A 26,228-nucleotide genomic window follows, 5' to 3' on the forward strand; every position below is an offset into this window, starting at 1 on the left:
TAAGATGATAACATATAATGACAGGAGGGGAAATGAGAAAATAAAACCTGCTGCTGTTGTCAGTTACAATGCTAAGAAGTTTGGTGTTGACTTTTCAGATCAGCGCATGTCATATGGAGCTTTCAACCACAGATCTGTGAAATGCTGGAGGAAGTTGGCATTTCACATGATCCTTATTGGCATATCTAATGCGTGTATTATGTACAACCAGGTAAAACCAAGAAAATTATCAATTACATCTTTTATGAAGTAGATTGCCAGTGACTTGGCTGTGTTCGAAGAGGACCCACAAGATGAGCCAAGTCATTCTGGAGCTAGTTTGGCTAGACTCACGGGGAAACATTTTCTGGAGAAAATTCCAGTTCAAGAAGGACAGAAAAAGAAACAAAAGAAGTGTAGAGTGTGCGCAGAAACAGGTAGATCAAGGACTGGCACAGCAATTCGCAAGGACACAACATGGCAGTGTAGTATGTGCAAACTTGCAATGTGTATTGAACCTTGTTTTTCTCTGTACCATTCAAGAAAAAACTATACATCATAATGTACTAATATAATACAATTCTGTAGGTGACTAAAGAAATATTTTGAAGTGGATAACAGTGAAATTCAATAGACACATTGTGAATACAGTGAAAATTATTACTGTAATTTAGTTTTTATATTTTCTAAAAAAGGTTCTATTCAGACATGTGTCTAAAAATAAAAAAATTCAATATGTGTACCCATATATATTTTGTTTTGTAGAAGAAGTTACAAACTTTCAAAAAATGTTTAGTGCACAATTATTATTAAAATAATTTTTTATCAAAAAATTATAAAAAAAAAGGCTTAAAATGGCCAGTTTTTCTAGAAGGGAATCCATCATTAAGCCCAGCACTCAAAGTGTTAAAAATAGTGGTACTATCCCTTAATTCTCGACCCTAGTTCAATTATATAGTAGCATTATCTAATAAATGTGTAATTAACTATATTAAGTGTTGTCCAGTAATGTTGTTGTTGTTGGGTTTTTTTTTTTTTTTTTTGCTGTCTAGTATTGTTTAGTGTTTCTAGCTTTTATGTCTTTGTACCTTTTTTTTTTTTGTGTTGGCTCTCTTGTAGCTTTTTGTGAACGTTTATGCTGTGTGTAGTAGTGTTTTTGTGGCTATTACGAAATTGATTAAGATCCCAAAAAATTATTATTTGGCTCTTTTTATCTTCTTGAAATTTTATCAAAAAAAGCATGACTTTTATTAAAAGTTAATAAGTTATGATGTTAAAATATTATCACCATATTTTTCAACATATAAGACTAGAATTTTACATAAGTGGGAAGAACTTCAAGCTGATAATAAATTGTCTAATGAATATGGGTCATCTGCTGTTTGTATGTCTTTTTCGCTTTCTTCTTTTCTGAACCAGCCAGAGAAACATGGGTTAAGATGTACTACAAATCAAAATAAAAGCAGAGTTTTATTTTGCATCTTATTGCCTGCTTCCACCCGACCTTCAGACCATGTGAGCTGGCACACAACTGCACGCACTTACAAACTGTGTTGACCCATACTCAGTAGCCATCATTACTTCACACACACATTGTTTATTCTTCATGTCTTAAATGACAGGGTCAGTTTATTTTACAATTTTTACTACTGAGATGCCAATATCTTAATGCTATGTCCTCTTTGTTAAGAAATTTGTCTGTTCAATAACAAGGCAGATTATTACAATGATGGTTTTAATCTCTACTCGTTCTACATGCTTTCCCCTACAATAGTAAACAAGATCCCCATGGCTACACATTTCAATAGACCTTTTGTCATGACCACCATTGTTATGATAATAAGGCAAAAGTTGATCCTTATGTTTTTAGTACTCAACACAAAATATTTTGTCCAACAGTTTTTTGTAGCAGAAAATATAGGATGTCTTTTTTTCTTCTTCTAGATACTTGAAGACTGGATATCAGTTAGTGGAAAACTACACTGAATTACTTGGTTTATTTTGAGGTGTTTGCTGGAAAGGTGTCTTATTTAACTGTTTTATATGTATTACCACGCCAAGTGAATGCTGCTGCAGGCTCAAGTTGAGCACACGAGCATCTGGTGGTTGTCACAGTGTACAGGAAGGCAGTGACTGCTGTTGCAGGCGCGAGAGGGCTTCACAGACCTGACGGGAGTGGACTACTCTCAAACTGCTGTGGACTTGGCAAGGGCGGTGGCAGAGAAGGAGCGAGTGTTGACGGTCCACTACGAGCTGTTGGACATCGTGGCGGACCAGGCTCCGCCGCTACGGAGCTCCGCCCCGGACGGGCTGTTTGCCGTGGCCCTGGACAAGGGCACGTACGATGCCATCAGCCTGAGCCCAGACGATGCCAGAGGCAAGCGGACGAGATACGTCGAGCGAGTGCGGAGCTTGTTGCGGCCCGAGGGGCTGCTTGTCCTGACTTCGTGCAACTGGACCGAGGAGGAGCTGGTAGCTCATTTCGTTACAAGTGAGTCGTTACTCTAGTCATCCTCATCTGTTGTCATCAAGGTCCTGCACATTTTGTTTTCATTTGCAACACTGCCACCTGCACATCTGTTTAGGCATACCTGACAATATCTATAATCTTGACTATTAAAATAATTTATTGGTAATGATTTGTAGCAACTCTGAATGCAGGTGCATATGTTTCAGTAATCATGATCTGTTGTTTATTGTCACGTCTCACTTTCAGAGGGGGGGCGAGAATCGTAGCTCTTTACATAGAAACAACTCGCTTGCTGGCTTCAACTAGTCTTAACTTCATAAAATATTTACTGTACCTAGGATCATAGGTTCGTCATCCCGTACAGGATGTCTGGTGAGAGCTGAACTAAGGAGATTTTGCAAAATAACATAATACTAAATTAAAATTATTTTATTCTTAAAGTCAAATAATCAACATCATTTTAAAGAACATTTAAATAGCGGGATTACAATTTAAAACAATAATCTCTTCATTACTTCCTTAACTGTTGAACGACCTTACAAGAGAGAAAGAGAGAACTTCACTAAACACTTCCCTAATCCTTCCGAATACATTAAATCATAATTTATACTTAAAAATAAAACTAAGATAAGTCCATACTCACATTTTCCAATAAGCACCTCTTGATTGATTACTTTAAAAACTAACGTAGGGGCCTCTCCTGCCCTTGAAATCCCGAACAAACATTACATTTTAAAAACAAGAACTAAACGACTAGTGACGAGGGCCATAGCCTCCGCCCGAAAGCTTGAAGACGACTACATTATGACCTAACTTAAATTACTTTACGACCTAAGTAACTCGTTGCCTCTGGCGTCGGCCATAGCTTCCGCCAGAGTGAGCGCCGAGCTACCACTCACTTGCGCTTAAATTCGCGCGCCCTGCCGCGCCTAGCATAACAAATCCTCGTTATTGAAGCCAAATTTACTAAACAACTAACTAGAACATCTGGGAAGGCTACCCCCCTCTACCCCGACGTGCAGGCCACACCGCGCGGCTTGTTACGACAGCGCGCCCCAGTAACTGCGGCCCGTGGCTGCGCCCGAACAAACAAACAAAAATCTGCAAGTCATAAATAGACTGTATACTTTACAGATTGGCACTTTGGGTTCAGTGAGACCTTAACACCATGCATACTTGGGAAAGTTAACAAAAATTACTAACTGATTAATCATATATATCATGCCAATATAAAATTATGTTTGTGAAAAGTTAAATGATTTAGTTAAAAGTTATTAAACAGCACTAAAACCTTGAGTTAGTATTTCAATATTTATTTATTTTTTGAGTAAGTTGTTTTAAGTAATGAAATAAAATAAGGTGAAGTAAGTTTGAATAATTGGGGAGGAGTTTCTTTAAGAGTTTAGATAACAGATCAGGGGCCCTAAATAGTGTGGACCCGGCTGGAGACTCTAACCCAGGGCGTTACGTGGCCCGTGTGCGGCGAGATATTTGGCCCTCTAGATATTAAATGCGCCGCTCTCGACCCTACCTAAGCCCGCTCTCAGCGTCGGACACGCTTCTACCACGCAGTGGGCTCTCAGGGCGTCCCACACGCCGCCGACCAGGTTGGGGTCCCACGTGGTCCCCCGAACACAGAGACACGTAACACAGTTAATTGGTTTATTTTACTCACGATTTATTTCCGTACACGTTCCTTCACTGGTACAACTGTGAAAACGCCCGAGGCACGAATCGGCTTAGGTGAAGAGGCGAACCACGCACGTGGCCGCCCCAAGTCGTTACGTATTACGATGATGATACTAAAAACTCAGAGGAGTTAATATTAAATATTTAAACAGTCTCTCCGACCGAGAGAGGCCCCGAGGATGAAAGAAAGATATTAGAATAAATTAAACTATGGAATTATTACTCAGTGACTCAACGGTGATGTCCTCGGGGTGTCGACAGAGACGTCCGCTCTCGGCCGGCTGTAGAAGGAGACTGGGATGAGATCATGGTTTGCAGGTGGCAACATGGCGCCCTTCGCGCCGAACACAATTACCGTTACAACATTCTGCGATTCCGTGCCCCGGCGAAAGTTAAGTAAATAATGGATTACATTAATAAATATATAAAAATTACTGGCAATTTAAAATACATTAATGTTTACGTCGTTAATGAGAATTATTATAAAACATTTCTACCCTCGTCCAAGTCCGTGCCTATTCGGGTCCGCCCGGGCAACGTCTATAGTTTTATAATTAATGTAACATTTAAATTGAAGAAACACATGATTAAACTGCAACAAGACACTGGGGCAAAAGAATGGAAGAAAAAAGGGTTACAATATTAATTACACATTTAGGGGGTGCGGCGCACTGCATCTAAGCGCCCTCTTGCTGTAGTTCGTGGCGCGCAGTTTGAATCGCACACGGCTACGTACGTTACGACACAGATGCCGGGTAGGGAAGGTGTTGGGGAAGGGAACGGAGGATGATCACTGATCAGGCTCGTGGGGCGAAGCCCCGGCTGACGTCAATACAGAGAGCAACTGCAATAATTAAAGTTATCATTTTTTGTCTCTGAATATATTATTTTCACTCATTGCAGTAATGTTTGGTTACATAAAAGTTTCAGAAGATATTTAGAAAGTTTTAAATAAATAAGAATGGATGCGATAGTATACACTGTACAGAAGTTTTATTATTATTTTTTTTTAAATTTCCACCCACTGGTATTTTTAACTTCTTGCAGCACTGGTTAATCCTAAAAAAATTGTTTCAGATCAAAGTTTTATACAAGTTTTAGAAGAATTGCAATAATTGTTATAGATTTTATAGTTAACTTAATAGAGTAATTAAGAATATTTGTTTGTCCATTAACCCCTCATTATTTTACCCACAGCACCCTTGGTAGTTATCAGGTGGTTATAAAATTTTTTAAAATTGACAACAAATTTGAACAGATTCTATGGTGTGCCTACTAAGATAGTTAGGAGTTTTTTGTCCTCAAACCCTTGTTTTTTTCCACCCCTTAACAGTTATGGCTGGTCATATCCAAATATGTAGACAAAATTTTTGGTAATACTCCTATAAGTTATAATATGTTCAAACAGATGTGATATGTTTCATGTTATGGGAGTTGAAGTGATTTAAATGTTTTTCAAAAAATCTTCCCCATGTATACCCCTTTGGTGGGCTTATATCCATTAACAAACTGAACTGAGAATTTCCATAACCATATTTTATGTATTAAGTGATTTATTTGTACAAAATTATGGCAGTTATCATGACAATAAAAATGTGGTACATACACATGGTAACGACTGCAACAGGTAGTCTTTCTTCGAAACATACCTAACAGTACAATTTATTCTAGTCATGAGTTTGCTTTTTCCAGCTAATTTATAATACCTGAACAATTTTAACTTACAAGAAATGTAACACATATTTTGTACTTACAGTTAAATCGATCAATACTAATTTTCACACTTTATTCTACAAATGATATTTAATCCCTACAGTCAAATAAATTAACCAAAAACAATTCATTTGAAACCAAATAACAAAATACTACTAGTTTATAAGATGGTAAGAATTCATTTAAAAGCATGTGTTATTTTTTAGTATGCAGAATTTTTTGGGAGCTGCATGTATATAAAAGCTTGTAACCTTTTAATTTTATTTTAGATATTTCAATTTTCTCATGTTACTCAATACATGTATGTGTCCACTGTCTTACGTAAAACACTTTTACATACATAAAAAACTTTTGTATAATTGTGCGCAGTGAATACAGGTAATCCTGAATGTTCTTATGAAGTGACATCCCATTTTAAATATCATTTAATTTAACACAATTAATCAAATGAGTGGTTGTAACTTATAATGAACACAAAAGTAAGAAAAAAAAGGCCACAAGGCAGAAATGGTAGTTAAAAAAAGGTAGAGGGCTCAGTGGAATTTCATTACATTTACAAATCTGAACACTTTTGTAGTTTATAATGTAAAAAAAAACCTTTATACTGAATAGTTATTGAACATAAAACATCAAGTAAAAATAAGTTTTTAAGTGTGGATGTAGAACTTATTGAAGGTTCAATTGCATACTATACTACAACTTACTTTCTAACTAGCTGTATATACATCACATGATCATAGGTTATAAATATGTTGAAGATCAACATTTTAAATTTGCCTCTACAATTTATGGTCAGCCTTGCTATGTTTAAACTCGAATTACAATTCTTTGAGAGAGTGGCCCAATCCCATGTATTGTGACTTTTTTTGCAACGTGATTCAAGGAATTGGACTGATCAAAAAAAAATGTTAAGGCAACAGATAAGGGAAACAGTAGAGAACTGTGTAGGAGGTTTAATAAAAAAAAAGTATCCCGGTCACCATACCAATCTTTAACATCAAATAAAAAGTGTGAAATACCCCATACATATATGTTTGTATGCGCCTGTACAAAGGTTGTAATGATGGACTGCATGTTGACCAATAATGTTAAATACTGCTTCAGCCCATCACATGTAAATGCTACCTGTGAATAACAAAGGACCTTAGAGGCAGGTGAAAATATATATCTGCACAAGTAGATCTTACAAGTTATGTTATGTAACATAAACATTTCACCTATATTTGGCAGCATTCTAGACATAATAAATTATAACAATAGATCCATACTTCACTGTCCACAGAATTAAAATATGTTGTAACAGCACCATGATTCAATTTGATGCAGTCACATGTAGTGAAAGCTCCAATATCAAAATGTTCGGAACACACATATTTAGTTTTAAATGTTTCAGCATTACTGGCATCAAGGTCATAGCCAATTGCAGCAATCCACTTCAATAACCTGGATACAAAACAAAAATTTTTTATAGTGTGTGCTAGTACATAAATCAGTATTTCCAGATTATTAGCTAGCATGTAGCCTACTACGTATAAATATAAGGTATAAACATACATGTATTTAATTATGTGTATTTACTTTAGCATTACCACTCAATGAACGTATATATTTCAGAGCTAATGTTTTATTATTAAAGTGCTGTAGAGTGTAATAAATTTGGTGGGTTTCTTTTAATTACGATATATTAATTTTCATTGAATCACATATTGTATAAATAATATAAATTCAGTAACACAAAACGATTTTTAGGGTTCATATCACAAATCAGTACATTTAAATTACTGATTTATGGTAATTTTACTAAGCCCATACTATCCCCAAATGGGTATATGTATATATATATATATGTATATATATATGTGTGTGTGTGTGTGTATGTATATATATGTAAATGATTATACTACTTAATTACAAAATTATTATGTGCGCAAATTCAGGTCTCGATAATATCACTCTATCTATACCCTTAACATGTTAAACCACTTATTGTAATTTTTTTAATATAAACATCAGTACTCACTTGCTTCGGCTTCATGGAAATCTGAATGTTGTCACATCAGGATTAACAGTAATACTGTTCCTGCACGAAGACACAAAACATCGATGTGTATTCACAGGCATCTTCATCGGCTTCTTAATTCACAATCATATAGGAAAATAATTCAAAATGAAAAATCAAACTCCATTGTAAAAAACCATCTTTCACTCAACCAAAATCTACTACAAACCGAAAAAAAAAAGAGCAACTATAATGCTCAAATCAATATGTAAACGAATATTACTGCAAAAAAAAACATTTTTACAAATCAAATGTTTTTGAAATCAAAATACATTAATATTACACAATATTTATTGCATTATTAGTATTTATTGCATAAATTTAGTTTCTTATAAACATTCAATTGACATTTGATCATGAACACTAACGCTACCTATGAATTTACAAAAGAACTAGGTCAATCTACTAGCGCTATCTGTTGTGCAGATTAAAAATAGTATCTGGGTACATAATGGCCTATTAGAGTTGCCACCCCCTGTATATACTGTAACCCCCCTGCCGCGGCCGACGCAGCATTGTCCTGCTATCTATTGTCGACGCGGGCTGTCTGCTGCCGGCCATGTTGGTTCGGGATGTTGCTAACAGGTGGTGCTAGTGTAGCGCGACGATTTAATTCCTTACAAAAATGCAGGAGTGCGGCTGCGGCAACGCACGTACGCCTCAAACGAAATAGTAGCTGGAAAACTATACTTTTTTCATTTAAAGAAACCTGTCAACTTTTTTAGAAAATAAATTTGGGATTAAACTCAAACCATCACCACCCCTTTCCCGGACAGATACCCCAACAACTGACCGAAACAAAAGTTTCAAATAAACTGTCCTAGCGATTCGGAAATAAATACGGTAGTGCCTACTAGAGGTGTAAAAATAACGAAAAAATGTGTACCCGTATGTATTCGTTACTATTACAATTAGTACTCGTTACTATCGTTACGTTACTTGTTACTTCTGATACCGCATAACATGCTATGTTATGTTACAGCAACGAATCGAGTCGTATTGCGTACGCGACAGTATGACGTCGCGTAAATAATAATAAATAAAATATAAACAATTAACAATATTTGATAATTAATAGTTTTTGTTAACCAAGAAACAATTAAATCTCATTAGAGCGGCTTTTTAATATTTTCTCATTTAAGATAACAACCAAAAAAACGTGAAAATACGCGATTATAAAAACAAAAACATACATATTTCTAATTTGTAAAAAATACTTTCTTACGTTGTTTCTGTTCCAATCTCAAACTTTGTCTACACACGGCACAGATAACTAACGGAAGTTTGATAAAAGAAAGAAAGGATGGGATTCTATTTTTAAAGCCACGCACTTAGGTGGCGACTGCAAGGCTGAAGAATGTGACAGGCGTCAACGGCAAGATGTCTAGTGGCGAGCGAGAGGGGTGGAGATAAAGCAGACAAATAACAAAAGCGCGCTTCAAGCGATCACGCCGTAAATTCCTCAAAAATACCTCGTTATAGCCGTGTTCTCGCTATTACCGTGCTCGCTATAACGAGATTCTACTATCATGTTTTTCTGACTTAACACAGTTAGTAAGGTATCTTTTTTCTATCCAGAGTGCAGAGCATACATTATTATTGCCCTTTTGTCAGACAGTTAGGTAAGATACAAGGTTTTCTAACTGATAATGCAATACATATATTGACGTCCCTCGGCTTGAGGCCCCCGGTTCCCTGCTTGCGTGAATGTCCAGTTATGCCCGTACTGCTCTGCGGAGAGTGGGTCCAGGCCAACGTGGCCGGGACCGGGAACTGCGGGACCTGGAGGGAGGAGTTAGGTGGAGAGGAATATTGGTAAATTGTTCCAATAACGATTCGGTGTTGACGGTTTTCACAAGCCCCTTTTATTAACGATTTATGACCCTGCCGCAGCCTGGCGAAACCACCGCGGAACCAACTCCCTTCCCACGGCGACCCAGACTCACGTAACACCGTAAGGTCCGCTATGACGTCCCGGCACAGATTGAGGCTGCTTACACGTAATACTAGTCCCGTTAAGGGTCCTTTGGGCGTATGGTCTCCGCGAGAAGAGCTCTCCATGCCACGTGTTCGAGCAGTCCGGGAGGCGTGGTGTAGGGTCGGGGGCGTGGTCTACCCTAGTGACGCACCTAAAGAATGTTGCACATGGGGCGGTAACTCAATGGGAGGGGAGTGAACAATGTTGTTAGTCCTGTGCACACCCGCCAGAGTGCAGTTGCTGTAGTTACCATTTGTGTTTTTTGGCGGGAGGGGGGTAAAATTAAAAATGGCTACTTAAATGAGTGTAAACACGTGTGGTTATTGTGAAAATTGATTGTTCCTGTTCACGTTGTGACCATTTATGGTGAAAATGACTAGAAAAAAGCCATGCTGTGTTCCTGGATGTCGAGATACAACATCTATCCGGCATCGCTTGCCAAAAAATGACGATGTTTCGTATAAGATATGGCTGGAAAGAATAAACAACCCTAGGCTTTTGTCGCTGGATAAGGAACGTGTTTATAAAACATACGTCGTGTGTGAACGTCACTTTATAGATGACTGCAAAAATCTTGGTTCGAAGCATTTAAAGATCTATTCGCTTCCATCATTGCATTTACCAAATTTCACAGAAGTAGGTACCGTAAATAACTCCTTTGGATATCCACGAAAAGGTAAGTAAACTTGAATCAAAGTTAAATTTTTTTATCTGCAGCCCATTAAACGTTAGATTTGTAACTTCAACTGTAGGAATTAAGGTAACATTTTTATAATTTGTATTAACAAATTTATACCACTTAAGGCCTAGATGCATACATTTTATAGTTCATGAATTGCATTACTACTTTATAGTGCCATAGTTATTCCCAGTTAATAACGAACATACTTCAATGCATGGTCATACTGGAATAGAAAACAATGTAAAGAAAATAAATCTTAATCAAGTTCAAACTAATGTTACTTCATCTGGGTAGGCCTATTTCAATAGTTGGCATGTATCGTTGAATTAAGCAGGAGGTAGGCTGTGTGTCGTTAATTGTGTGAATTAATGTAATATATAATGGTTCCCCTGAAGTCAGTACTTTCGTCTTTAAATTAGCTTTTGCCTGATGCTTTTCTCAGAATGTTTAATGTGTTAGTACAAACCAAAATTTAAGATTACTGCTTTTTAAGATAACAAAACCAGGACAAAAGTCTTTATCTGAATTGGTGGTTCTTCATTAAAAAAATAAATAAAAATTTTAAATCACTTTAATTTATTGCTATTGACCTTCCTCTGTTTTTTACTGAATGCGGAGTTATGAAATTTGTACTCGTTACAAAGATATTAGCCTACCGTTTATAGTTTTTATTACTATGCCTATGCCATATTGCTATTTGTTTACATTTATTTACATTGCATATCATGTCTGTTTTATCAGGCTGTCCTGATAACATAATCCTGTGCACATTATCCTGTTGTACCTGAACCTAAATTTTTTTTTTTTTTTTTTTTTTGTTAGCAGTGCGGAGGCGTGAACTGTCTTAATGCCCAAAACATAATGGAACAGATATTTTAGAACTCAACATTGCTGTAAATACAGAACCATATACCTCTGTGCATAATTCTACATCTGTCGACAATAATTAGCACTTCAAACAACATGTAGCGTTTTTTAGATACAAACAGATGTTGTGGCTCACCATCTATTGTAACCGTTTGGTCTTAACCTAAAATATTATCACATATTTAAGAATTAGTTTTTTCTAAATGAGACAAGTTGTAAATATCATGCAAGCATTTTTCATTAATAAAACTTTCCTTTTGTGTAATACTTTTGTCGGTACATCTCCAGTAATAATCCCTAATGTTGCGGTGGAACTCACTTGAAAAATTTTGAAAGTTGAATATATTCAGTGTAGTTAACCTAAGTACTTACTGTTATTTTTTTATGTCGCACTTCGTACACATTATTTGTGCAACATTAACACAATCTTGTTAAAAGAATATTTTAGCTTACCTAACTGAAACTAATCAATCCTAAAATTACAAAATTCTGTACACAAGGGCTTCAGAACTTATTCCAGAATATTGTGATATTTACCTGTAAACAAGCATACTTTTTTCCTTTGTATTTTTAAATTTCACTGGATGATTACCCACAGTTGCCTGTAGCTACTTTTAAGACTAGATAGTAACTAATTGCTTTTTTTCCCTTAGAAAAGTGCCTTTTGATATTACCTGCAGTTAATTAGTAATTAATGATAACTTTTTTGATAATCATCTTTGAATATGAGGGCTGATCGCGCATTGCCGGTGATTTCGAGATGTTAACTATGGGCGCCACCACGTGGAAGGGCACGTGGACCCGGCGGAGTCTCTCACTCAGGGCGTGACGTAGCCCAAGTGGGGACGAGTTACCAGCCCTTTCTATCCTAGCTACCCAGACCTGGCCCGCTCTAGGCGTCGGGCACGCCACACTCCTAGACTCACTCACCACGTGATTAAATAAGTACTCACTTTATATTTATTCTCCAGATTTAATTTCACTAACACGTCTCTCTACACGCCCGTTACACGTTACACATTACACGGTTAAAAAGCCTGAGGCACGAATCGGTTTAGGTGAAGGCATGGTCCACACACGTGGCCATGCTGCAAAGTTTACTTATTACACGGTGATGAAAGAAACTCGACTGAGACAATTAATTAATTAAACAGTCCGCTGACCGAGAGCTGCCCCGAGGATGACGAGCGAAAGAGATTCAGAAATACTTAACGAGACAGAATTACTTGGTCAGTGCAGAACAAAGGTTGAAGTCCCCGGGGTGCTGGCGCGTCTGCTCTCGGTCAGTGATGAAGATCGACTGGGGGCTGAGCTCATCGCTCGCAGGTGGCAACATGGCGCCCTTCGCGCCAACACAATTACCGTTACTGTATTCTACGACTCCGTGCCCCGGCGAAAGTTGAGTAAATTACAGATAAACATTAAAAATATATAAAAATTACTGACAATGGAAAGTTTGTTACTATTTACTTATTTAATGATAATTCATATAAAAGCATTCCTATCCTCGTCCAAGTCCGTGCCTGTTCGGGTCCGCCCGGGCAACGTCTATAGTTATTTAAGGTAACTTATTTAAATTAAAGAAACACAAGTAAACTACACAGCACTGGGGCGAAGATGGATGAAAACAACAAAAAGGCTTACAATTAATATTAACATAGCAATTTTAGGGATCGCCGCACTGCTTCTAAGCGCCCTCTTGTGGTAGTTCGTGGCGCGCAATTCAAACACACGACTACGTACATGGCGGTACAAATGCCGGGGAAGGGGAGAGGAATGTTGAGGAAACGGAGACTGACTAGGCTCATGGGGCGTAGCCCCGGCTGACGTCAATTGCCCCCCCCTCGAATAGCCGGTCATGTCGACGTTTCCGCTGGGTCGCCTGTGGGCGTGGTCGCCCCCTTATCAACAACAGCTGTGCTTCCTCGCGATCCCTCGGGGTCGTAGCGTGTATCGCGGAGCCGGAACTGGGTCTTGTGACGCCCGGTCTCCCCTCTCTTCCCGCGGTGTTTCGTCTTCCTGCGGTTCGGTTACTGTCACCCTGAACGTGGAGTCTGCCAACGAGTAATGCAGCGGCCATAATGGCTCGTCCGGCGAACCCGGCCTACTCTCTACTTCCTCCGGCCACCTTATCAGTGGTTGGGATGTCGACTGGCCCTCCGTCACTCCGGGCGTGTCCCTGAGAAATCCCCTGAAAGGCGAGACGTCACTCCCCGAGTCTTCGAACAGCCGCCTCGGCCGGACGTCTGTGACTGCGAGGGGCGTCGCCTGTCCCGCCCCCAGGTCCGGGAAGCCTCTGAACCCGCCCCCGTCTGTTGGGGTGGACGTGACCAGCTGTGCGGCCGCCCTCCCGTCTGTCTCGTCCGCCGCCTCCGTCTCTCTCTGCCGCGTCCCTGCTCCGTCACGTCTCGTTCCCGTCTCTTCCGCCCCGCCCGCCGCCTCCGTCTCTTCCTGCCCCGTCTCCGCCTCGTCCGCCGCCTCCGTCTCTTCCTGCCGCGTCCCTGCTCCGTCACGTCTCGTTTCCGTCTCTTCCGCCCCGTCCGCCGCCTCCGTCTCTTCCTGCCCCGTCTCCGCCTCGTCCGCCGCCTCCGTCTCCTCCTGTGCCCAGCGCACATCGTCCCGGTGATATTTCGCGGCCCGGCCTGAGGGTAACTTTATCACGACCGCCGTGGGCCCCGCCTTGACCACCGCCACCGGGCCAAACCACTTTGGCGCCAGGCCGGCGCAGAAGTTGCGTCGGCCGGAGGAGAGGGGGTGGAGCCTCGCGTAAACCAGCTGGCCTGGTTTCAGTTCAGGGGGCGGGCGGGTCGTCTCGGGTGTGCGTTGTGCTTGGTAAGCTGCCTGGTTACGTCGCGCCCTATCGTGCGTCTCGGCCAATCGCCTCAGGCGTCCTTCGGGGCTCTCTACGTCCGGGTCCGTTTGTTGTTGCCGCACGTGATATTCCCCGGGGAGGGTGAGGTTCCGCCCCTGGACCATGGTGGCTGGTGTTTCGCCGGTTGCCGCGTTCACCCGTCGCCGGATGCAGTACAGAACGTCCGGGATGTGCGTGTCCCATTGGGCGTGGTCATCCGCGAGCCTCAACCGCAGTTGAACCTTCACCTCTTGGTTGCGTCGTTCCGTGGGGTTCGCGCGGGGGTGGTACACGGGGGTGGTGTGTAGGATTACCCGCCATTTTCTCCCCAGCTGCGCCCACCGGCGCCCGACAAATTGGGTGGCATTGTCCGACAACAGGACCCGGGGGTACCCCCACCTAGGAAAAAACTCCGTTTCCAGGCTGCGTGCAATGGTGCCGGCGCGGATGTTCGCCAGGGGGTAGGCCTCCACCCAACGCGTGTAGCAGTCTGTCACCACCAACAAAAATCTTTTCCCTCGGGGCGTGCGGGGATATGGTCCCATTAGGTCTATGGCGACTGTATGGAATGGCTCGGTGGGCTGCCTGGGTACCTGCTGGGCTGTCCCGTCGGTGCGGCGCGCCTTGTGCCTCTGGCAATGTTTACATCTCCTCACGCAGTCCCGTACAAACTTGTTTACCCCTGGCCAGTAGAACTGTTCCCGCAGATCGCGTCGCGTCTGGTCTGCGCCGGGGTGTCCGGCTAGCCTGTTCACGTGATACATGTCAAACACCTCCCGGCGGGTGGCGGCTGGCGCGAACGTCCGCCATTGGCCAGCTGTCCCCTTAGGTCGCGCCTGCAGTGTCCCGTCCAATACACGGTAGCCTTCACATTCTCCGCTCCCGCAACGGCGCACGATCTCCTGTGTGTCTGTGTCCGTGAGTTGGGCCGCTCGCACGTAGGCGTCTAAGTCATCAAGCTCCGCGCCTGGCGGTAATGTCGGTGTGACGTTAAGGTTTAGGGCACACAATGCGGCTTGGGTTGTCGGGGTGCGCGGGGTCCTGGGTATGCGCCCGCTGGGTGGTGGCAAAAGCTCCTCCCACTCCGCATCGTCACAGGCTGTGACGGTGACGTCCGGATCTCGCGACAGCTCGTCCGCTAGTTCGTTCTGTTTTCCCGGTACATGCTCGACTTCGAAATCTAAGGCCTGTAGAAGCATGGCCCAACGCGTCAGCTTCGAACGTCGCCCCTGCATCGTGGCCAGCCATTTGAGACATTGGCTGTCAGTTCTCAGTACGAATTTCTGCCCCTCCAGGTGTGGGCGGTAGCGTCTGAGGGCCCAAACTACGCCTAGACACTCACGCTCGTTCACGCTATACCGCTGCTCGACGTCGCCGAACTTGGCGCTTGCATATTCAATCACCCGAGGCTCGCCGTCGTCGCCGAGTTGTAACAGGATGGCCCCGATGCCCTTCTCGCTCGCGTCTGTTTGTACGATCAGGGGTCTGCCTGGGTCCAGCCGCGCGAGTAAGTGGCACTGTTGAAATCTGCGTTTTAGCTCGTCAAAAGCGTTCTGGGCTTCCACGGTCCACCTGAACGGACGTTTGGGTGACAGCTGTTCTGTCATCGGCGCCGCTACTACCGAGAACTCTGGGACGAAGGCTCGCAGCCAGTTAGCTAGCCCCAAGAACTTTTGCAGTTGCTTGCGCGTGCGTGGGGGCTCCTTGTTGATAATTACACTCAGCTGTTTTTCCGTGGGTCGGTTTCCGTCCGCGTTAACCACTAAGCCCAGGAAATCTAGTTCTGTGGTCCCCAGGTGGCATTTTTCGCGATTGCATGTCAGACCATGGCTCGCCAGGCGTTCCAAGACTAATGCTAAATGATGCGCATGTTCTTCCCACGTCTGAGACCAAACAATTATGTCGTCCAGATACGCGGCCGCAAACTTGCCCGAGTAGTTGTCTAAGACCCGTGTCATCATCCCTTGGAAGGTAGCGGGGGCGTCCTGTAGGCCGAATGGCATCGCGCAAAACTGAAATCTCCGCCCGTCTGGGGCTGTGAACGCCGTCTTGGGTCGGTCCGCCGGACGTATCGGCACCTGCCAATACCCAGATTTTAGGTCGAGGGAAGAAAATATCTTGGCGTTACCCAGGCCTGAAAGTGTGTCGGCTATGTTCAGCAGGGGGGGTGGGGCATTAATTGTCACTCTATTGATAGGTTTGAAATTGACACAGAAGCGTAGTTTCCCGTCTTTTTTTTCTGCCAACACGACCTGGAAATTATACGGACTTTCGCTAGGCTCAATTATCCCGTCATGCAACATGTCCTGAACCTGGTCTAGGATGGTCTGTTTACCAACGTGGCCGTAGCTACCGGGTGGGATAAACATTGGCTCGTGAGGATGGGTCGGGATGGCATGCTCAGCTATGGTGGTACGTTTCAGCGGGTCCGCGGACGCAAACACATTACACTGATGATCGAGGACCTGCTGGATGGTAGCACGAAACTCGGGGGGAACTCCGTGCTGGAACTCGTCGAGACTGACCTGGTTTACTGCTGGTGGAGTAGGCTTACCCAGCCCGTGGATGGTCCGCCGCCCCTGGGTGCCGACGTGGACGCAGCCGGCCCGGATGTCGATGGCTGCGTGCTGCTCGTAGAGCCAGGGTAGCCCCAGAATGACGTCATCACGTAACTGCTCCACCACCAGCGCCGTCGTGACGGACCGTTGGTCCCGCACGTCCACCTCCAGCGTCGCGACGCCCTGGGTGTAGCAGGCGTCCCCCGTGGTAGCCAGCTGGAGTTGGCCCGGGTGGTACTCGAAGTTGTCACGGCCAATCACGCGTGCCGCCACACAGTTGTGGCTGGCGGCGGTGTCAACAAGCGCGTGGACTGCGCGCCCGTTGACAACCACCGGAATGCGCAACAGGTCGGCCTCCGCCGCTCCCACGTGACCCAGGAGAGGCCCCGCCGCCGTAGGTCTGTTGTTGTTAGGTGAGGCGGGGGAGGTGGGCTGTCTTAGCGCGCCGCCCCCTGCCGTCCGTTTCCCGACGGCTGCTGCGCCGCGAAGTCAGGCCGGAACTTGTTCCTCACCGGGCAGTTCTCGTGCCAATGGAACGTGCCTGGTGGACACGTGTGGCACTGAGGTGGTGGGCTGCCGCCGGTAGTCCGTCTCCGCCATGTCAGCTGCGCGTGGCCGCTCGGTCCGGGTTCGTCGCGCCTAGCTTGGTCTCGGGTGGGCGCCGTGTAGGGCACCAGCGCCTTGGTGTCGGCGGGCGTCGTGTCTTCCTGCTTGGTGCTCAGGGTGGCGTGGATCCTGGTCGGTCTGACAGCTCGTAGGTCCTGCTCTAAGACGCGCGCCTGTTGGACGAACTCCTCTGCCGGACGCCGCGTCATCGGGCGTAAATACGGGCGAAATTCCGGGCGCATCAGCTCAACTACCCGCTCCAGCACTCCGGTAGGTTCTTCTCCGGGAAACAGCCGCTTGTACAGACGTATTTTTTTCATGATAAACGCCTCCGCCGCCTCCGTCGCGCCTTGCTCGAGACAATACAGCTCCGTCCGCACTCTCATCTCTGTCTTCACGTCCGCGAATCTGGCCTCGAACAATCTCGCGAACTCGGTCCACGGCATGTCATACTCCTGGACGATCTGCCACCACGTCTTGGCGTCGCCTTTGAGCGCGGTGCTCACCCTGTTCGCCCACTCACACTCCGGCACTCCGTAGCGATTCAGGCGTTTCCGACACGCGTGTACAAATCTCCGCGGATCGTCGCTGGTTCTGCCCGCAAATTCCGGTAGCTCCACGTGTCCTATGAGAGGTACCCTGCTCCGTGGTGTGTCGGCGGCGTCTCTCACCGGGCTGCGGCCTGACGGGCCCGCTATTCTCACGTGGTGGCACCACTGGCACGTGTACCACCCGTCTTGAAAGGAGATTATTTCGGACTTCGCGAAACACGCCGTGTGCTTGAACGCGCGACAGTTCCGGCACCAGCCTCCCTCCCGCGTCTTGCCCTCACACTCCGCATCCGTGCACTTCCCGTGTCCCGCCTCAAACTGATCCGCCCGTTCTGCCTGCTCGTGGTTCGGCTGCGCTTCATACTGTCCTACGCACACGCACGTGTCCGTCCACGAAGAAATCGCCGTCCCGCTCACCTGGCGCGGTCGCGCGCACATAACACAATATAAGCTATTCTTTTGAAACAACTCACTTGCCTTAATCGCGCCCGGATTTTTGTCAAGTCCGTGGTTGTCCGACATGGTCGTGTGGTGGTGAGGCCGGTCGATTGCCCCTCTTCCCTTCGCTACGCGACGCGACGCGGATGGCGGTACACACACACACTGACCTGGCCCGGCTGCTGTTGTCGCGAGGAATGCGGCCACCTGGCTGCTCGCAGCGAATTCCTGGAAGCGCGCGCCCGGCTGGTCACGTGGCCGGCGCGCCAGAGTCCCGCTATGCGCTCCGCGCGAACAATAGTTCCAGCGCGAACTTTAGTTCCGCGCGCTCCGCGTAACAACCGCCTATCTCACACGCTCGTACAGGTCTGGTTTTCGCGGAAGATGTAACTCGCCCCACGCTCTTGGGCGCCATTTGAGGGCTGATCGCGCATTGCCGGTGATTTCGAGATGTTAACTATGGGCGCCACCACGTGGAAGGGCACGTGGACCCGGCGGAGTCTCTCACTCAGGGCGTGACGTAGCCCAAGTGGGGACGAGTTACCAGCCCTTTCTATCCTAGCTACCCAGACCTGGCCCGCTCTAGGCGTCGGGCACGCCACACTCCTAGACTCACTCACCACGTGATTAAATAAGTACTCACTTTATATTTATTCTCCAGATTTAATTTCACTAACACGTCTCTCTACACGCCCGTTACACGTTACACATTACACGGTTAAAAAGCCTGAGGCACGAATCGGTTTAGGTGAAGGCATGGTCCACACACGTGGCCATGCTGCAAAGTTTACTTATTACACGGTGATGAAAGAAACTCGACTGAGACAATTAATTAATTAAACAGTCCGCTGACCGAGAGCTGCCCCGAGGATGACGAGCGAAAGAGATTCAGAAATACTTAACGAGACAGAATTACTTGGTCAGTGCAGAACAAAGGTTGAAGTCCCCGGGGTGCTGGCGCGTCTGCTCTCGGTCAGTGATGAAGATCGACTGGGGGCTGAGCTCATCGCTCGCAGGTGGCAACATGGCGCCCTTCGCGCCAACACAATTACCGTTACTGTATTCTACGACTCCGTGCCCCGGCGAAAGTTGAGTAAATTACAGATAAACATTAAAAATATATAAAAATTACTGACAATGGAAAGTTTGTTACTATTTACTTATTTAATGATAATTCATATAAAAGCATTCCTATCCTCGTCCAAGTCCGTGCCTGTTCGGGTCCGCCCGGGCAACGTCTATAGTTATTTAAGGTAACTTATTTAAATTAAAGAAACACAAGTAAACTACACAGCACTGGGGCGAAGATGGATGAAAACAACAAAAAGGCTTACAATTAATATTAACATAGCAATTTTAGGGATCGCCGCACTGCTTCTAAGCGCCCTCTTGTGGTAGTTCGTGGCGCGCAATTCAAACACACGACTACGTACATGGCGGTACAAATGCCGGGGAAGGGGAGAGGAATGTTGAGGAAACGGAGACTGACTAGGCTCATGGGGCGTAGCCCCGGCTGACGTCAAATATATACTGGTAAAGTTACACAAGTTGTATTTCATTATATATATTATGTTATATTTACAGGTAGTTATAATGGAAAACCAAGCTGTGAAAAAGATATTTCAGAATTACCATGTATGGCAAGAGCGGACACATTACAAAAAGCATCAAATGAACATAATTCACAAATTCAAGCTATGGATGTTGATCCTGGTATTGAAGACAACATTGATTCATGTAAGTTGTAGCAGCCATGTATTTTTTTTTTATTCTTATAAATGCTTTAAGAGAGCATAATGCTCATACAAAGAGGCTGTACAGGCAATGTAACAACAGCAGTCAAGTCAATAACTATCCAAATACATAAACCATAAAGGAGAGTCTGACAGTAAAAACATAAAAATATTGACTTTTTTTCATTTTTAATTCCCAAATAAAATTTCAACTTTCTTGGATGAAATGATATGATTTTTAGCTATTGCAAAAAAAAAAAATTCCAGATTTAATTTTTCATGTTTTTAATGTTGAACTACATATTTCATAAAAATAAATAAATTTACTTTTTTAATTTTAAATGCTAAAATAATTATTTTGACCTTTGAGGATACAATTTAAATTATTTCTAGTACTCCTTTCAATAAAAAGTATAACAAATAGTATATTTCCCAACAATTTGGAGCCTTACTTGAGATTTGGTTGATGTGTATAGCCTCCTATAGACCTTTCCAACTTTGACCTTGATTTATGGAAGACTACATTTTCTATCATATTCAACCCATTATCTCTAAAAGTTTTAATATACAAAGTTCAAACTTATAGCATAGCTGTAGATAGTGATTATGAAGTTACTGTGTACTAGAATTATGAAGTTGTATTAAGAAATATTTAATTAGGAAAAATAATTATATTAAAATGTTTGGAAAAATATTATTATTTATTAGAATTTGAATGTCTTTTCCAAAAGCACACACAACAAATGATTCTATTACAGTATAATAAAAACACATAAAATATAACATATTTAAAATCTAGAAGGTAGGCCTATAGGTTTAATGGTTTCTGAGATAATGGGACACAAGCATAGCATTTTTAAAATGGGCAAGATAGGACAGTCAGATGTCCCTTAAGCATTAAGAAGGAACTATTAATCTCCTTAAAGTGCTTTCAGAGTAATAAAATCAAGAGTTCCATAAAATAGTGTGTAATATAAAACTGGAAATGTGGTTAATTGTTTTACAGGTTCCTTCATTGAAAAGCAAGGACAGGAGACAGCCACAAATACTATGGACATCAGTTTTTTCGAAAGCGATGGAGTGTGGCCCCTTGACACAGTAGATCTTCAAATGAATGAAGAAACAGGAAACCAAATGGCAGATGCAACAATAAGGAATGAGCATTCTGGTAAGAAATAACAACTATAAGATTAAATATAATTATTATTTTATAATAACTTCTCACAGCTGTATGCAGAAAGATACATAAATAATAGTGATGACACACAAAGTGTGCACATGCACAATTACAATGCTTTGGCAGCTAGGACACTTCCCTGTTTTAACTGTCATTAGTAGCCAAGCAGTATTACTGTCTAAATCATGCTCTATTGAAGACTCATTTACATCATGCTCACTACTCCATGGAAAAATGTAACAGTTGTATGATAATTAAAAAAATTATGTTATTTATTTTTGTTGTAACATGAATATGTTTATTATGAACTGCTCCGACCAGGTGGCCACCTTAGTTATTATATTTTAGAAGTTAGAATGTAACACAATATGATACTTTTCTATTCCAAATTTCTAGCAGATTTTGTGCACACCATGCACGTATAATAGTGTATTTACTGCAAAAAATGTATAATGAATGAATAACCTGCCATATGCAATCATTTGACTGTCTGATGAACCTGACATAGAGTGAAAAGTAGGGATTTTACATATTGCATTTCATTTTCTAATGAATTAGACATTTTCTCAGACTGGTTCATTAATTGGCATTTATATTCCATACAATTTGAGTTTGCTTTATATTTTGGTTTATCTTCCAATTAAAGTTCCTGGCAGTTCCATTATATGCAACAGTAACTGAAATTTAGTATCATAAAAGTTCAAATTTTTTGTTTCAGAATGTTTATTACACTTAACACAACCTCTTTCATTTTTACCATTGTTTGATTGTTTGACAGCTGTTTTTTTCCGCCTACAGGTTCACGTCTAAAAAATAGAAACAATTCTTTGCTTAAAAAAACTGGAACAACACGGCAGATGAAACTCACTCCCAAAGCACAGAAGCTTTATTCTGAAGCAACTAAATTGCTCCGACAGAAAAGATGTCTCTCCCTGCGAGTAAAGCAATATAAAACAAGAGTAAAGTTAGCAGAAAAATTTTCTGAAAGTAGTTTTTTTGATAACTTAATAAATAAAGTTGACTTAGTTACATATAACTTCATTATGTCTCAAATCAGAACACAAAAGCACAAACCTAAGGGTAGGCGCTTCACATTAAATGATAAGATATTTGCTCTCTCTGTCCTGAAACAAAGTCCCAAAGGGTATAAGTTGCTGTCTAAATATTTTTCTCTGCCTTCAAAAAGACTATTAAATAATCTCCTGCAAAAGCTTGACTTCAAGCCTGGTATCAACATGCGTGTCATGGCACATTTAAAGGAAACTGTGACCAAGTTGAATCAGAAAGACAGGTACTGTTGTCTCATGTTTGATGAAATGAGCCTTCATCCCAATATTCAATATGGTGAAAGTGTTGACAGGATAGAGGGGTTTCAGGATCTAGGGAATGGAAAACAGAAACCAACGTTTGCTGATCATGCTTTGGTTTTTATGGTGCGTGGTATCAGAAGAAGGTGGAAGCAACCAGTTGCATACATGTTTACCAACAGCACTTTTAAGGCCCCACAGCTTGTACAATGCATTAAAAACGTGATCAGTACCTTGCAAGAGACAGGCCTGAAGGTAGTCGCCACAATCTGTGACCAGTCATCTACAAATACTGCCGCTGTAAACTCACTTTTACGACAGACCCAGGAAACTTATCTAAGGGCAGAAGTTGAAAACCGTAACATGGGATTTGTCATCAATGGACAAGAAATTGTACCATTATATGACCCGCCCCATCTCCTTAAAGGTATACGTAATAATTTGTTAAGTAAATGTCTTCAATTTAGGTTGAATGGCTCCGCAAAAAAAGCTTGCTGGAAACATATTGAACAGTTCTATGAATTGGACAGCAGAAGTGGTGAAACAGAATTTCGAGCCTGTCCTAAGCTCACAGATGAACATATTATCCCTCACAAAATAAAAAAAATGAAAGTGAGCTGTTGCAGTCAAGTGTTTAGTCAACGCTTGTCTGCTACTATGCGGATGGCCTGTCAGTGGGGTAAACCAGGAGAAACTCTTGACAAAGATGCTGTTGATACAGCAGATCTATTGTTGTTTATGGACAGACTGTTTGATAGTGTCAATGGGACAATGCTGAAACCTCAACCAGGAAAACCTCTTCGCTCTGCTGTAACCAGTCAATCTCCACACGTGGAATTTTGGAAGGAAGCTGTTGAAGTCCTGTCAACGTTTCGGTTTGTTAATGAACAGACAAAGAAAGAGGAAACACCACCATCAGTCAAAAATTGGATAGTGACTCTGAAAGGACTTAAATACCTTTGGGAAAAACTTCGAAATGTTGGCTTCAAGTTTTTGGCAAACCGTAATTTCAATCAGGATCCATTGGAAAACCTTTTTGGTACCATCCGCAGCCATGGCATCAGGAATGTTAACCCCACATGTTCCAACTTCAAAACTTCACTGAAAAGCATTTTGCTGAATAACTTTGTGTCCATTCATTCTGTGAACGCAAATTGCGAAGAAGATGACAGTGTAGGAGCTTTGAATTCATTGAAGAACCTTCTGTGTGCACACCAAGAAGAAACTACAGAAGCACGTTCTGAGTCACCATCTCAAGAACATTCTATATTTGATGACAAAATCTCAAAAGAGTGTACACCGATTTCTCATTTGTGTAACTCAACAAATGTATATGTCAGTGGTTATATTGCTAGGACAGTTCTAAAAAAAATCAAAGGTTGTAAAACTTGTAGAGAAATTTTATGTACAGATACTTCTTCACCTAATGATGACATTATCACTGCACGGTCGTACAACCCTAAATCACTGTCTCGCCCTAACTCATTTTTCACAGACATTTGCAAAACTCTTTTCAGAGCAGTTGATACAAATTTACCACATATTTGCCATGAGAATGATATTAAGACAAGGATTTTTAGAAAAGTGATGTTGAAAACAGAATTCCTTTCTAAGTGTAGTATTCATAATTTACACTCATGTGTCTGTGATACAGTGATAAAATTTTGTATTCATTCTTGGTGCAATACTGTTAATAGAATTTTGACTGGAAAGTATGCTGCTCCCAAACTTAAAGATCCTATAAAAAATTTGGCACGTGTGAAATTTTTGAAATCACGACACAAAAAATAAATAGTGATGTGACCCTCGCTCACTCATTAATGGTTACTGGGTACTTATAAGTTACGTACTTCAGAATGACAATGTGTTGTGACTTGGTATTTGTTGATATTGAGTCTGTCATTGAATGCAGAATGTCGGAATGAGAGTCTGTTGTGACTGCTGTATTTGTGTGTAGAAATGTTGAAATGTGTCATGTGGTATAAAATACAGCAATATAGTTAGTTATTTTTAATGTATTAAAGTGACTTTTTCCATACTGTCAATTTATTATAAGAGTATTTTCTTTATTCATTATGTATAATGTATTTTTAATGACAGATGGACACATATCTAAATAATGGCTAGAAACTATATGTTAAAAGCTCATCCTAGCTTATGTTGCTAATTCATGTAAATAGGATGGATGATTGTATAGTGAACTTAACAATTGATTTTAAAATACTGCTGTGTAATACAGGTCTTTATAAAATATATGACAATAGTTGTGTTCTGCATGGATTTATAGTAAATTTTTATACAGTTGTACCTAAATTCAGGATAACATTATTTGTACGATATATTTCTAATTGTTTGTGACTATGATGGGCCAGTGGCCTGAGCGTTTGCCTCATGCCAAGGGAATCCCAGTTGCAATCCCTAGTGGGATGATCCTGTATTTTGGCATGTGATGCTAGTCCACACATTTTCAGGACTCTCATTTTCCCTGCTATAGCGTCCCACTCTTAGATTTCATTGTGGAGTTACATGGGCTTACACTTGCCTAGTCTTTAAAAGGTACAAGCAAAAGTGAACCCGGCCATTCATATAGACCGAAGGTCACTCTGTTTGTAAATGTATGTTTTTATCTTGGCTATATTAGGTTCTGTCTACAAGGGAATTGAAAAGATAACAGCTAGGTGGGACAAGATTTTACAGGATTGACTTGTGTATTAAAAAAAATTAATATGTATTGGTTTTCAATTACCTTAATTAATAATGCTTGAAATATAATGTTAATATTGTATAGTAAAATTATTAATAAAAATAAATTTTTCTTACAGAAGTACATTTATTATTTATTTGTCCCTGTGCATATTAAAATGTTCCTATATTATTAAGATATAATCATGTATTTCTTCCCCGTATGGTAATTGCCTTTGTAGGGATGTAAGACTTTATTAGAAGTAATATAGTTTTGTCATCACCTAAATGCAACCTCTCTGTATATAATTGTTACTGAAGTATTTTCCACTGGTATATTTAACATTTTGTAAGTTGAAAATCCCTGCAAAACACAGCAAAAAGAGGAAAAGGCAGCAAAATACGTCTGGTACTATGTTCACATTCTCTGAATTGATAATTATTTAATTCAATGTAATAAAAAAACAGTAACATTGTCCATATCACTAATGCTGAATCTTATTCCATTAATTGCCATTCAATTGTTGCGTTGTAAAAAATATTGAAATAGTTTTGAAAACCAAAAAGAAACGCAGGAACTACCTAAGTATCACTTGCAGTAAAAATGTGTGTGTTTGTGTAAGATTTATTGAGAAACAGTACTTAATTTTTACTGTTAGTATTGGTCCCACATTAATTTAAAGTGTTCGGTCAGACTAAAAAATTTGGATAGTAATTTACAGAATCAAAGTGGATGGAGGTGAATAACAAATACTTACCTGTATTAAGTAATGGAAATTAGTAATTTAATGTTTTTTTTCAGCTACCATTTGCATTTATATACTGGCCAAATTATTATTTTTAAAATATTCTATTTGAATGGGATGATGGTTAGGCATCAATTTATTA

General features: G+C 41.9%; 1 protein-coding gene across 6 annotated transcripts in view; it reads left to right on the plus strand.

Annotated features, from left to right (window-relative positions):
• LOC134530634 (EEF1A lysine methyltransferase 2) overlaps positions 1 to 26,228 on the plus strand; it is a 64,296-nt gene that overhangs the window by 17,665 nt on the left and 20,403 nt on the right. For 2 of the 6 annotated variants that reach the window (XM_063365644.1, XM_063365643.1), the window contains 4 exons: positions 2,125 to 2,470; positions 20,026 to 20,178; positions 21,181 to 21,342; positions 22,150 to 25,482. In XM_063365644.1, the coding sequence (XP_063221714.1) occupies positions 2,125 to 2,470; positions 20,026 to 20,178; positions 21,181 to 21,342; positions 22,150 to 24,449 (2,961 nt within the window). In that variant the 3' untranslated portion in view covers positions 24,450 to 25,482. Of the gene's footprint in view, positions 1 to 2,124; positions 2,471 to 9,047; positions 10,565 to 20,025; positions 20,179 to 21,180; positions 25,483 to 26,228 lie in introns of those variants that run through there. The other 4 variants (XM_063365648.1, XM_063365647.1, XM_063365645.1 and 1 more) reach the window with 3 other exon arrangements.

This window comes from Bacillus rossius, chromosome 3, assembly GCF_032445375.1.
Source record: "Bacillus rossius redtenbacheri isolate Brsri chromosome 3, Brsri_v3, whole genome shotgun sequence".
NCBI lineage: Eukaryota > Metazoa > Arthropoda > Insecta > Phasmatodea > Bacillidae > Bacillus > Bacillus rossius.